This window comes from Bactrocera dorsalis, chromosome 3 (assembly GCF_023373825.1).
Source record: "Bactrocera dorsalis isolate Fly_Bdor chromosome 3, ASM2337382v1, whole genome shotgun sequence".
NCBI classification, from domain to species: Eukaryota; Metazoa; Arthropoda; class Insecta; order Diptera; family Tephritidae; genus Bactrocera; species Bactrocera dorsalis.
This window is the reverse complement of record NC_064305.1, coordinates 10,516,496-10,532,108: the sequence shown is the minus strand read 5'-3', so window position 1 is coordinate 10,532,108 and position 15,613 is coordinate 10,516,496. Positions and strand designations below refer to the sequence as shown.

General features: G+C 30.0%; 1 protein-coding gene across 14 annotated transcripts in view; it reads left to right on the top strand.

The window, feature by feature from the left end:
* Positions 1-14,352, top strand: part of LOC105233822 (heterogeneous nuclear ribonucleoprotein L) — a 289,357-nt gene extending 275,005 nt beyond the window's left edge. For all 14 annotated transcript variants that reach the window (XM_049453016.1, XM_049453012.1, XM_049453014.1 and 11 more), the window contains 3 exons: positions 11,189-11,464; positions 11,575-11,779; positions 13,067-14,352. In XM_049453016.1, coding sequence (XP_049308973.1) covers positions 11,189-11,464; positions 11,575-11,779; positions 13,067-13,203 — 618 coding nt within the window. In that variant the 3' untranslated portion in view covers positions 13,204-14,352. The remainder of the gene's footprint in view (positions 1-11,188; positions 11,465-11,574; positions 11,780-13,066) is intronic.
* The last annotated feature ends 1,261 nt before the right edge of the window (positions 14,353-15,613 follow it).

Below are 15,613 nucleotides of genomic sequence, written 5' to 3'. Positions count from 1 at the left end.
ATTGTTTCTTTTCGAAAATTTTCCAAATTTACTGTTATGTGTTTGGTGCGGTGGCAGTGCCGGATTTCCCTAGCTTTAGCTTCTTGTTTGCTGTCAGTGCAACCTTTTTTGCTTTTGTTTTTGGCATTTGTGTCGAGATTTGTGCATAGTTTTAGGCGTTTAAGTGCGCACGCACACCGTAGCCTTTAGGCTTATAACCAAATGGGCATATTTTACCCGCTTTGGGGTATAATGCCCTTTTAAGCAATTTATTATCCAACTTATTTGTCAAACATGCACGCATACATGCATGCGCTTATAGTATGTGTATGTGCTCGTATGTGTGTTTTAGTAAGCCTATCCGTTCCCTTATTCGGCTTCGATGGGTTCTTAAATTAATTGCCTTTTTCTGCTTGTTTATTTTCGGTATTTCTGCCATAAATAAATTTTAAAATAAATTAAAGCGATTTATGTACACTTTCCTGTTTGTTGTTGTTTTAGTGGCTTTACCTTGTCCTTTTTGCTTGAGTTTGCTGAAAGTGGCGTGTTTGCGTATTTTATCAGGCATTAATCACCTACAGATTAATTTTATTGTTATTGTTGGCACTTTTTTGATGACTAACTAAAGCTGCAAATTTCCGAAACAGTAATCAATTATGTATTTTCGAAATAAAAAAAAATATGTGTGTGTTTGTGGCAAAAAATATTTTGTTTTGATTAAAAATTCTGTAAAAAGGAAAAGGACAGAAAAATTTAATGGGAGCCTGTCTGCTGCAGAAATTTTAAATTTATATTTCGTAACTTGGAAATTTTTGCATTTCATGTCTTTTAAAACAAGCATGTACATATGTATGTATGTATGTATGTATTTGGGTACATATACAGTTATGGACAATAAAATAGAATCATCCGTGGTACTGATTTTCCGTTCTCAAAAAAATTATGAATTTGATTTAAATTCAACTAAGTTATATTTTTATTATGTACTTCATATCAAGTGCTATTGGTAGCAGTAAAAATATTGGAACAAAAGAATTCATAAATATTACAAAAACAAAGGTAAACAATATATTTCAAAAATTCGATGGACAAAAAAATAGAATCAAAAACTTTTTCAATAAAAAAAAATATTTTTTTAAGGGAACTAATAGAAAAATTGGTAGTACATTGTAGTGTATTCTTAATCGTCTAATATAGATGCACATCTTCTAAGCATAGACCTAATTAGGCTACCGAAAGTGTTCTGTGGAGCAGAATACCAGACCTTTGTACCTTCTCTCAGAATTCTGCTTTATTTTTCGGTTTAAGGGGTGCAATATTTTCTTTAACAATTTTCCGTAAGTTTTTGATGAGATTCAGATCTGCTGATTACTCTGGCCAAACCATAACGCTAGCACCATGATCTGAAAACCACTTTTTGGCAAGAACCGAAATATGTTTCGGGTCGCTCTCTTGTTGGAATTGCCAAAATGCAAAGCCAATTCCAGTCAGCATTTGAGAATATGAGATTATCTAAAACCTTAACGTGTATATGGCGGTCTATGTTTTCTTGTATTCAAAATATAGGTCCCGGAACACAATATGAGAAACAATACTAAACCATTATATTGCCCCCACAGCGTTTGAAAGACCTAGTCGTGTAGCGGACCCGCATTTCTTTGTTTTTTGGACGTCGGACTCATGCATAACTATCATTTCCTATCATATTAATTTTGCATTGAGACTATAAAATGTCGAACCATTTTTTCTTAGTTTTCAGCTCACACACATATGTGTACATTAGGGTGATTCAAAAAAAAAATTTTTTGTTTTTTTTTATTGGTACTCGGAAAAATGAGTTCCTAGACACCTCTAAGAAATCCTCTCCAAATATGAGTTTTTAATTGTAACGGGAAGGTCCTCCGCCTAACGGTTTTCTATTTTTTCTTATTATCAGATAGAAAAATTTATATCTCGCTTCCAACTACTTAAAAAAATATCTTGTTAATTAGGTTTTGTAGGAAATTGAATGCTCTAAAATATGGTCTCTTAAGATTTTTTCGTAAACCCAACCGTTTAAAAGATATTAACAGTTGAACTTTGATTATTTTTGGTAATATTTTTTATTTCTTATTAATTTTATAACTCAATGAAAAAAAATTATTATGAATAGGTTTTTGGAGAGGATTTCTTAGAGGTGTCTAGGAACCTGTTTTTCACAGAACCAAACGAAAAAAAATAATTTTTTTTTTGATCCACCCTAATATGCATTGATGTTTGACGATGAATATCTCGTAAACGCTTAACTTAATCGAAAAATCATAGTAGACCATTTTTATAGAGCAGTAAATTTCCTACAAAACTGTTTCATTATTCATAATAATTTTTTTTCATTGAGTTATAAAATTAATAAGAAATAAAGAATTTTTCCAAAAATAGTCAAATTTCAACCGTTAATATCTTTTAAACGGTTGGGTTTACGAAAAAATCTTAAGAGACCATATTTTAGAGCATTCAATTTCCTACAAAACCTAATTAACAAGATATTTTTTTAAGTAGTTGGAAGCGAGATATAAATTTTTCTATCTGATAATAAGAAAAAATAGAAAACCGTTAGGCGGAGGACCTTCCCGTTACAATTAAAAACTCATATTTGGAGAGGATTTCTTAGAGGTGTCTAGGAACCCATTTTTCCGAGTACCAATAAAAAAAAACAAAAAATTTTTTTTTTGAATCACCCTAGTGTACATATAATATATAATAAGTATATACATATGTATGTAAGTTACCATGTTTGCTTTAGGCTTATTTAATTCGCTTTCAATGTCAGTCAAGTGGCTTTAGTTTATTCTTATAGAAATGAATAAAAAAAAATTACAAAATTATTTTTTCGAAAAGAATTCAAATTTGTGCAACCAAAAATTTTCTATCCCTTATTTGAAGTGCAATAAAATGTTAAAAATTTCGGAAAATTTTATATATATTTTTTTAGTTTTAATAATTTCCAAAAAAAATTCGGGATCCCGAAATTAAAATTTGAATGATTGAAAATTCGGGGATTGGTTAATTTTAATTTTACATTTTGAATAAACTGCAAAAAAAAATTCGGGATCCCGAAATTAAAATTTACCAATCCCAAAATTTTCAATCATTCAAAATACCAACACAGCTCTAAACTACTTACTTAAATATAACATACATTTGCTTTAGGAAAAAAATTCAAAGTTGCAATACCGAAATTTTCTATCTTTTAAAGTGCAATAAAGTGTTAAAAATTTCGTAAAATTTTTCGGGATTCCGCATTTCAAAAAGACAAATTCCGAAATTTTATATTTTTTTTAAGTACAACGAAGTTTTAATAATTTTCAAAACAATTCGGGATCCCGAAATAAAAATTTAACAATCCCGAAAATTTAAATCATTCAAAATACCAAAAAAAATTTAAACTAAAACAAAATACAATAAAATCGGAAAATTTTTCGGGACTCCGAATTTAAAATTTACAAATCCCGAAATATTATATTTTTTTAAGTACAACGAAATTTTAATAATTTCCAAAAAATTTCGGGATCCCGAAATAAAAATTTAACAATTCCGAAAATTTCAATCATTCAAAATACCAAAACAGTTTCAAACTAAAACTAAATCAATACAATAAAATGTTAATAATTTCGTAAAATTTTTCGGGATCCCGAATTTAAAATTTACAAATCCCGAAATTTTATATATTTTAAATACAACGACAATTTAATAATTTAAAAAAAATTTCGGGATCCCGAAATCAATTTAGCCAATCCCGAAAATTTCAATTGTTTAAAATACCAAAACATTTTTTAAACATAAACTAAATCAATACAACTAAAATCTATACAAACTCAATTCAAAATGGAAAAATTTTTGCACGTTCTGAAAATATACGAGACCCCGAGTTTTTAATAATTGTGTAATTAAAAAATAAAAGTCAAAACAAATTCATGTAAATTAATAAAATAAATACTCTATCAAACATGCAATCCTACCAATTCCGATATACTGAAATTTTCAAAATAATAACTTTAACGCCAATTTTAATAAATAAAATTTCTACTGGTTTGAATTAAAAAGAAATAAAATATAGAAAAATGATCAACATTAAATATAAAAATTGAAATCCTTATCCAAAAAATTTTCGGGATCCCGAAATTCAAATTTTCCAATCCCGAAATTTTCAATCTTTCGAATTTCAAAAACATTATAAACTAAAACTAAACCAATGCAGTTTGAATCAGTCTATCAAAACTCAACTCTATATGAACACATATCTAATGCGTAAATTCGGCATTCCGCAGATAAATTTTACGAATACCGAATTTTTAATGATATAGAAAACCCTTGTCAACTCCTTTTATCCCAAAAATTACATTCTTATGTAAACATGTATATGTTTTAAACTGCTTTTCCATAGCCCAAAAGCGCCTTTCAACACAAAAATCAGCTTCACAATACATTTCCAATTCAACCCTCAGCAATATCATTACACAAACAAATAAATTAGAGAAAAGATTTCGTGAATTAAGGCACGGCTTTGTGTGTTTTTGTAGCAGCCAGTACGCCATAAGCGCCGTTAAACGCATAAGCCAACACTACTGCGACTTTATTACTTCGCATTCTGTGCGCCACATCTTCTCCCATTTCTCTTTCACATTTCATTTACATTGTTTTTGTCGCTGTCAACGCTTACGAGTAATTAAATTCTGTGTGTTAAATCGCGCGAAAATGTCATAAAGCGGCGAGTGGCAGCGTTGTAAGCTCGCTATGCGTTGTTGCTGTTGTTGCAGCAGCTGCTTTTTCATTATTATTATGATATTTCTAGTAATTTTTGTTGCTATTATTGTGCTTGTGCCTTGATATTTGTCAGACGACCAAACACAATGCGGCGCAAGCATTTCCAATTTCAGTTTTAGCGCGTTTGTTGGTGTGTGTCTCGCTTCTTCAGCAATTTTGTTGACATAATTGTGTTAATCTGCTTGACTGCCTTTCCAACGCCTTTTCCTGTTCTCTTTCGTGCGACATACAGCATTTTTTTCTGCATTTTCTATTTGTATTAATAGAACGCTTCATCTGCCGCGCAACGGTTAACTTCTATGTCTGGCCGCGGATATGATTTGGTTGAGTTGCTTTTGTTGTTTTATTTTTCATTTGATTGGCTTCTACCAGCCTGTGCGGGTGTGGAAGAAAATCACTATCGTTCTTTCTGCTATTTCTTCGTTTATACCCTTCCTCCATTGTATTATTGTTGCGCACAGCGAGCTTCCAACAACATTTCAGCTTAGTCAAATTCTCATGAATGGAAGATTTCATTGTTCTTAAATTGCTGCGGCATATATGGGCTCCTGTAAGAGTTCCTGTGTTGCCTCTATGAATATGTGAGAATTCTATGCGCTAAAGTCGTTCATAAAATTTTATTGCCTTGAAGCCTGATTACATTACTTACTAACAACATTTTATTGACCTGAATGGATTTCAGTAATATATAGACTTTTATTTATATTCATATTTTTGGAAACGTGGGATATAGGAAGCTTCTAATTACCAGACGTCTAAGCGATTTATAAGAGCATCATCTTTTTCAAACCCACCACTGTTTCCCTAAATTGCCCTTAAATACTCTTCTGAAACTGCCTAGGTTTTCAGCCACCTCCGAGCTGTTGATATGTCCTTTAATGTCAACAATACCACTGGCAAAGATGTGATATTAGCTGCCGAGAGCTGATAGCTGTTAAAAACAAGAAAATAAATGTTAACTTCGACTGCTTCGCAGCTTTAAAAGCCTTTATAGCTACAAGTTTTCTTACAAAAACTTGATTTTGAATGGCCAGGCTGTGTGGCGAATAGATCAATCGAAAACTGAGAAACTAGTTCGCATATATGCAGACGGTCAGCGGGCTAAACCGACTGAGCTCTTCATGCTATCGTTTACATATATACAGTTGATATTCCCTAACTCGAATTGTTAGGGAATTGTTAATTCACAAATAAAAGTTCAAGTCTTCGAGTTATGGCAGGAAATTTGTATGAAACTTGACTTCTATTGCTAATTCAAAAGTTCAGGTTATAGAGAACTTTTAATTATAGAAGTTCAAGTTATAGAAGTTCGAGTTATGGAAGTTCAACTGTATTTTATATGGTCCCCGACGTTGTTTTCTGCGTGCTTCAAATCTCGATTTTCCCAGACCTGTACTTTACCCAGAATTATTGAAATATGGCGACTATAAATGGCTACGTCCATGCTTTAAAACTCAACTGTGGTTTTTGTGCTTTCCCAGCATCGTCTGAGCAATACTTGAACTCCGCATGTATGAGACTGTATTTAAGTACATTCCTTACAACAAACCGACTAAGATACCACCACCATAATTTACCTAACTCGAATCAGCATAATTCACAAAAAAAAACCTTGAGGTAGAGAGAGAGTCTTCGCGTTGTGTAGGAAACTTGTATAAAATTGACTTCTATTGCCAATTCAAGAGTTCGAGTTATGGAGAACTTCGAGAGTTCTGCATATATGAGACTGTTTTTAAATTCGTGCCTTTCAACAAACCGACCGATAAGATGCCTCGGTTTCAAACTAGAGCACAACCAGCCGACTACTCCAATTAACGATATAAGAAAAAGAACACCTAGCTTTGAAAGTCCATTGAGAACTTAAACTATTTGCCTAGTTTCTAAAACATTCCATATAAAAAGACCTTGGAGGAAAAGAATCCTTTGAGAAATCCAACTCCAGTGCAGTAAACTAAAATGAACGATCATAAGCTCCTTGATATCACAAAATTTATATTCTTTAGAAAGCCGTTGGCTTTTTGGGTAGAAATTTTCCACAAGATCTGTATATTTCAGTATCTAAAGCGAAAAACTACTGAGTATATACTCCGTGAAAAATAAGAAAGAAATCTCTTGCAAAGCTAAGTGGTGACTTTTTCAACAAAGATTTTATTGAGAAAGTGTTTGGTTAACTTCACTTATACTAGAGCACTCTAAACCCTCAAAAACTAGCAAAAAGTATTCATGGGGTAGGTGCAGGATGAAAGTTAGTTTTCAGGTACTAAACTGCAGACGAATTATTGCTTGATTTATTTACATCTCGGACTCCAGTCACTAGCAGCTGTTAATTAGGAGGTGATGATGCGTGGATACAAACTCTTTGTGAGCTTACCAGTGGAACTCTATATTGTAAAGATTGTCGTTTTGCATGACAATCGGTCAGAGCATTGATCCTCGCATTACTGTTTGGAGAAGTTATTTGGACTATCCGTTTACTAGTTTTTGGGTCATGCAAAAGTACCCAAGACTCTCAGCAACTTGCATGACGCAAAAACTAGTACACGGATAGCCCAAAGGCACTCAGCACCTTATATGAGCTGTCAAGGCCGAAGGAAGACAGTCTTACTAAAGTAGTCTAAGTAGTATACTAAGAGTAAGACTGTATTGCATAGACCTTGACTGCTGACTGCTGATGTAAGGTGCTGAGAGTCTTTGCATATACATATTTTCATGACCCAAAAACTAGTCTAGCTTAAGCAGCTCATTAGTAGTTGAGTTCGCAGTGTATATTGATTACTTCGAAACCAATTCCTGATCTATAAAGTGGTTTGAGTTTCAGTTAAGACACGCTTTAGGGAACACCAGCTACACTTTTTATTGATATAGTCGGAGTTTATAGTTTAAAAGAGAGTTTGAAGGAAATATTGGGTACGTTACTGAAGATCGAGAGGAGTGTAGCTTTTGTGTAGAAGTCTTACTTAAAGGAGAGTATACTTTTTAGTATTTTTAATGTCTAATTCTATCTAAGTGATACTGCTAAGCTCAAGAAAATTGTATTAAAAGTTTAATGGGAGAGTTTCAAGGTTTAAATTGGTTCCTGGAAGCCATTATTCCGCATAGAAGAACTCACATTTGAACTCTGATTCGAGTCAACAGAGCTATGGTATATTGCATACCGTAAGTAAGGTAGTTTGCATTGAACCTGTGAATCGTCACCTTTTTATACTACAATACCATTCGAAGTTGGATTTCTTAAAGCATAAAATGGTATTAAAAGGTAGTTCGCTCAGGTGATCGGTGCCAACAAATGAGCGGCTTCTTGGAGAGAAAAATATGTGTTCGAAATTTCATATCGATATGTCAAAAACTAAGAGACTGGATGCGTATATAGAGACGGACACTCTAAGCTCGTCTCGCTGGTCTGTTATACCATACGTATATATTGTATAGGGTCTCTAACGTTGGATTCTGGGAGATATAAATTTTGTGGCATACTTAATATGCCCTGTTTAAGGTATGAAAATTTCATATATGTACCTCAAAATTTGAACTTTTTACACTAGTACCAGGATTACCAGACAACAACAACTGCCAACTAATTAAACTGCTAATTAAGTACATATATATTTGTAGTTTGTGTCTTCATATACATATTTACAATTGTATGTATGTATATTATAATATTCACCGTTCACAAGGGCTTTCAAATTAAATTGAGAAATATGAGAAAAGCAAAATCTCCAAAGCAATTGCAATTTAATGCATTTCGATTACATTAATTGCTGTCGATTGCATGTTGTAATTCGGCAAATGGAAAAGCCTCAACAACAACAATAACAATAACAATTTTCATAATCACAACAACAAATGAGCAGCAGGTGTTGTTGCTTGGATTATAAAGCTATAAAAACGATATGGCAACATACATAAAACTACAACAACAATAAGTTATTACAACAACTACAACATTTCATTGCAACAACAGCAGAAAGTGATTGCAATTACAACAATTTATTGTAACCAGAAAAATTTTCTTATAACGGCAACAACTACAATTTATTGTAACAACAACAACTACAATTTATTGTAACAACAACAACACTTTATTGCAATAATACAATAAGTTATTGTAACAACAACAAAAGCTTATTGCAATTATAACATTTTAGCGCACCGCCAACAATAACTCACTCTAACAACAACAACATTTTTTCAACAACAACAATAACAACAACATTTTATTGCAACAACAGCCGCTAGTGTGCAGCCGAGCAGCAATTTCGCTGCCAATAAGTGAAAGTGAAAATCTTGAAAGTTGTTACTGGTTGTTGTTTGTGTATTGCACATAGCTGCTGCCTGCCAACATCACATGCACATGTGTACAAGCAGTTTCTAATAAACTTTTTGCACGAGCGTGTTTTGCGGACTTTGCAGCTGGTGCTTGTACGGGAGCGCATTGAACCTGCCGCGCCGTTGCATGCAACATGCAACACACACACGCATACTACATATCGTTGTACGTGCACATTGTGTGGCAGTAATAAAACGGTATCAGCTGCTTTTGATCGATCGACCAAACTCTTGTACACAACGTCTGTCTGACCATTTCATTGCTCTGCGCGCTAGTCTCGAAAGTTGCATACATGCACATGCATACATACGTGCCACACAAACATTACGGCGGCTGTGAAACGCCAGCGCATTCATTTTCATCCATCAATTGCACAGCTAATTACCTTCGGCCACTTTTGGGCCAACCGGCTTTGTTTGTGCACCACCAACTAACTGTGTCTATAACTTGCCAGCCAGCAATACCTGCTTGCCGCGCTGCCGCACAGCTGAGATACCTGCATTAACTTGCTTTTGGCCATTGCAACTAGCGGCTATTGGCCACAAATATGCGGCGGCACGACTTGATATGCTTCGCTATTGCGGTGTGCTTGCTACCGCCAGTCTCCTGTCTGCTTGCAACACGCTTGTTGCCACCAAAATCAAAGTTACATTGGCTGGCTTTCTGTTTGTAGGTGAATTTCCTTGTTGGGCCGTTTATTGGGAAACTGAGTGCAAGCAAGAAAAAGCAGCAGAGGCAAAAACAAAAATCATAAATTGCGCAAACTTAATTAAATCAATGCTATAAAAATGCCGTTGAATTGCATATGAGGCATTTGATTTGTGGTATGGCAGTAAAAATTTTATTTGTGGCGCACTTTTAGCAACATGTTGCGCAACTGGCGCATACATAACATACATATATGTATGTGAAATGATTGTATTTGTTAGTTGTTGGAGATTTTCAATGAAAAAAAGTTAAAACTGTTGCGAAAGCAAAAGCGATGTGCAAAATGTTGCACAACATTTTTTTATTTATATTTTTTATTGTGAGAAATATTTTTTTTAATAATTTGTAGTATTACTTTTGTTCAAATGTAATAAAATATTATAAAGATATACTGATATAAAATAATACAAATTCTAGCAACATGTTGCGCAACATTTTTTTTTTGTTGCCAAAATATTTTATTCAAATCATTGTTATTATAGTTTTAGTTGAAATATAATAAAAACTCTGGAATGTATAACCAGCAACATGTTGCACAACAATTCTATTTTTTTGTTGCGGGAAATATTTTTTTAAATATTTGGTATTACTACTTTAGTTAAAACATAATAATAAAGTCTTTAGTGTTTAATAAAAATTCTAGCAACATATTGCGCAACATTTATTTTTTTAGAGAATTTTTTTTTTAATAATTGTTATTAAGATTTCAGTGCATTTATTAAAAAAACAGGGCACTAAATAACAAAAATTCCAGCAACATGTTGCACAACACTTATTTTTTTGCTTTGAAAAGTAATTTTTTTAGCGATTGTTATTATGATTTTAGTTAAAACATAATAAAAACCGTGTGGTGTATAAAAAAAATTCTAGCAACATGTTGCGCAACAATTTTTTTTGTTGCATGAAATTTTTTAATAGATAACTAAAAAGACGCTATATAAGGAATTAACTGCAAAATATGCTTAGCAACATGTTGAGCAACATTGTGTATACAAAAGTTTTAGCAAAAACATTGAGTTATAATTATAAAAGGACAACTAAAAACTGAAATTTGAACTTAGCAACATGTTGAGAAACATTTGAATATTAAAATTATTGATTAATACATAAAAAATCACAAACCATAAGTATTATGCCTAAGCATGCACAGCATTTTATACTTTCTTAATTTTAGTCTTTGCAACATGTTGGCATAAACAATAAATATCCCCAAAGATTTTTTAATATTTTTTTTTTATAAAATAATTGAAACATTACAATATATTAAGAAAACTCATCCAATGCAATCACTCTCTGTAACTCTATGAAAAAAAAATAATAATAATTTATTTTTTACAATATTTTCCCATTTGCTATCTGTATCTTTAGATTAAATTCCTGAAAACCAAAGAGGGCACCGCCATGGTACAAATGGGCGATTCGGTCGCTGTCGAACGCTGTGTCCAACATTTGAACAACATTCCCGTCGGCAATGGTGGCAAAATCCAGATTGCCTTCTCCAAACAGAATTTCCTGTCCGAAGTTATAAATCCATTTTTATTACCCGATCATACACCCAGTTTTAAGGAGTATACCGGCTCAAAGAATAATCGCTTCCTGTCGCCAGCACAGGCAAGCAAAAATCGCATACAACCACCGAGCAAGGTAAGAACGAATGAAAGGGAGAAAATTTGTCAAAAAAAAATTATCTAGAAAAAAAATTTTTGTCATTTTCCTAACTTCACTTCACTTTCCCATTTTTGTATCCACCACAGATTCTGCACTTCTTCAACACACCGCCTGGCTTAACCGAAGACCAGCTCATAGGCATTTTCAATATCAAAGAAGTGCCCGCCACATCGGTGCGATTATTCCCACTTAAAACGGAGCGTTCCTCATCGGGACTAATTGAGTTCCCCAATATTTCACAGGCCGTTTTGGCCATCATGAAGTGCAATCATCTGCCAATTGAGGGTAAAGGTGAGTTTAGTAAAAGCAATAGATAAAGTATGGAAAATTTAAAATCTTTTTGAGCGAAATTTAAACAGAAAAAAGGAAATAATTAAGAAAACAATAAGAAAAATTAAAAAAAAAAAAATTTTTAAAATTAAGAAATATAGAAAAATTAAAAAAAAAAAAATTAAGAAATATAGAAAAATTAAAAAAAAAATTAAGAAATATAAACAAATTTAGAAATATTAAAAGAAAAACTAAGAAAAAAGTATTACGAAAGTTACAAAAAAATGTTTAGGAAAATTATTTAAACAAAATTAAAATTTTTTAAAATAAAAAATGTTTAAATTAAAAAAATTGCTTCTATTTCAAAAATTGCATAAAATTCTCTTTTCATTGAAAAAATAATAATAAAAAAAAATTAATTAATTAAACCACCTTGAGGTTAAGAAAAAATAAATAAATTAGTTAAGAACAAAAATATTTTTTGATAAAAAAATTTAAAAATACTTAAATTATTAATTTTAGCAAAATTAAATGTTTAATTAAAACTAAATTTAATTTTTTTTATTTAATTTTTTTTAATTTAATTTTTTTTAATTTAATTTTTTTTAATTTAATTTTTTTTTAATTTTAAATTTAAAAACACTTAAAATTTTAATTTAAGAAAAATTCAATATTTAATATTTTTTAAATTAAAAGTAAATTGAATAAATGTAATTAAAATAGGAAAGAAAATTTAAAAATAAATTAATTAAAAAATACATAAAAAAATTATAAAATAACATTTTCGAAATTTTCTTTTAAAATAAATTAAATTTGTTTTAATTAAAATAATTTTTTTAATTACAAAAATTCAAGAAATTAAAATTAGCACTCTTTTATCCCTCAAATACATATGTGTATACTGAACATTTTCGAATTTTTCTGTTAAAATAAATTAAACGTGTTTTAATTAATATAATTTTTTTAATTACAAAAATTTAAAAAATTAAAAATACTTAAATTTACACTTTTTTATTTTAATATATGTATTTGCAGAACATTTCATAATTTAATTTTAATTGTTTTAATTAAAAAAATTTTTTAATTAAAAAAATTTAAAAAATTTAAATTAAAATTTGCACTCTCTTAACCCTGATATATTGTATGAGTATGCTTAACATTCTCGAAATTAAATAAGTTTTAATTAAAATAATTTTTTTAATTACAAAAATTTAAAAAATTAAAAATATAATCAAAATTTACACTTTTTTTATCTTTCATATGCGTATAAACTTAACATTTCATAATTTCTTGTCTCTCCAATTGCAGGTACCAAATTCCCCTTCATCATGAAACTCTGCTTCTCATCGTCGAAGAGCATGAACGGCGCATGGAATAATGCCACCAACGAGGGTATGATCGAGAAAGAGAATGAAGTGGAAGTGAAGCAGGATGTATATAATTGAGATTTAATACAAATTCTGTAAGCTTAAAAAACAACAACAACTACATGAAAATAAACACAACATAACCACAAGCATATAAATATAGAAAAGAGAGGACAACAGTAAATAAATGGCAACAAAACAAAAGCAAAAACAATTAAACAAGTCAAATACAACAATAATAAACAACAACAATTTGAAAGCAAAATAAAACTAAAATTAAAGAAATGCAACGCTGCATGCAGTTGAGAGAGAGAGAGAGCGTAAAGAGCAGTGTGCAGCATATAACGGCAGCAATCGCGCAGCATAACGGAATTTTCTTTTTAATTTTTGATATAACAAGCAGACAACAACAACAACAACAGCAAACAACAAAAATCAAAGGCACTTATTTTTCTAGTAGCATACCTACCATTCGTTGGTATTCAAATGAGACAATTTATTGTAAAATTAATTATTATTAATTATTACCATTTACTATTATTACAATTTACTTATTACTTAGCTACATTTAAATTGCATATTACATACATATTATATAATATTTACTTAATTTACGCGCATTTCATTGATGTTTTCGGTTTTGTTAACACACACACATTTACTTTGCATACAAAAACAACAAAAAACACATACATTTTTGACGAATTTCGACTGGAACAAATGTTCATTAATTACTTAAAACTATGTAGACATACATACAAACACACATAGATGTGCAGAAAAGCGCCAGGCATTTGCGGCGCAGGCGCGAAAAGTGCATGTACGCGCCTAAAAGTATGCTTAGAATTATTTTTTATGCTCCAAAAGCCGCGCGCATTTAATGTACGCGTATTTCCGGCGCCAATTGACTTGTTGTATAAACAAATATTGTATTTAAAATTTAGTTTTTAACATTAATTGCATTATTATTTCGCGCACATTACATTTGTTTCATTGCATACACACATATTATATACAATTATTATTATTACATTACATAATATAATTTCGCACCAAAATCATTCGCTTGTTGAAGTTGTAAATTGAAATTGAGTGGACTTTAGTTTTAAATAAATTATAAATAATTATTAAACATTTAAAATTACTTATAATTAATTACATAAAATTATGAAAAATCATAATTAAACATGAAAATGATAAATATTATAATTAATTATGATAAAAAAAGTTGTGGAAAAATTTAATTAATTATAATTAATTATAAATTTGAAATTTTTAATTAATTATAATTTTTTTAGTTAATATAATCAATTATAATTAGTTATAAAATTGAATTTTTATTAATTAAAAATTAAAATTAATTAAATTAAAAATTTTATAATTAATTATAATTAATTATAATTAGTTATAAAATTAAATTATTTAAATAAATTTAAAAAAAAATTTAACATTAAAAATTTTAATTTTATAACTAATTATAATTAATTAAATTAATTATAAAATTTTTAAATTATTTAAATTAATATTAAAAATTTGTTTAATTAATTATAAAAATTTTAATTTTACAACTAATTATAGTTAATTATATTAATTATTTAAATTTTTTTTATAATTATAATTAATTATGATAATTTAAAAAATTAAAAAATAAATTACAAAAACAACATGAAAACACTAAGCAAAACAAGCATTGCAAAAATAACGAGTTTGAAATATTTAGCGTGAAATATCAAGAATGCTTTAGGCGAAATACAAAAACAAAAAAATATTTGATTTGACAATATTGAGCAACAACGGCAGAGAGCAAATAAGTACATACATAAATATTAGTGCAAAAGCAAACGAAAAAAAGTGCTAGTAAAAATTGAAAAAAAAACTAAAAAAATAAATAAAAATGTATTTGCAAAAACTGCAGTTGCCAAAGTATTGCAGCAACAAATGAAGAGAGAAAGCAAAACCAGCAATTTTTATTGAAAAATAAATACAAATTATAAATAAAAGGCTAAATAACTGGGGCAAGCAAAGCAGACAACAAAATAATGCTGCAAAAGCGCGCTTTCACATGCCCACACGCCTATAAATATGTATGGCTGTATGTGGTTGGCTACATATCCTGGCCATAGAGGTCACAAACACACAGCCGTATACAGACATACAAACCAACAGGCAGGAGTGTGCTGGCGCTGGCGGCATGTGTGAGCGCCAAACAATATGTACTAAGAAATTTATATAGCAAAAAACAATAACAACAAAAACAAGAAAAAAAGTAAGTAAGTTGAAACTACTGTGTATTAGTTTAGCAGAATTGTGTGCAATTTGAATTGAATTTAAAAATTCAGTTAGTAGTAGTTGAAAAAAAAACAAAAGCAAAGAAAAAATAAATTATTTTAAATAAAGGAAAATAATTTAAAATGAAATAGAAGTATTTAAATTATAAAAAAAAATATTGAAAATAATTAATTAAATTAAAAAATTATAATTTTAAATT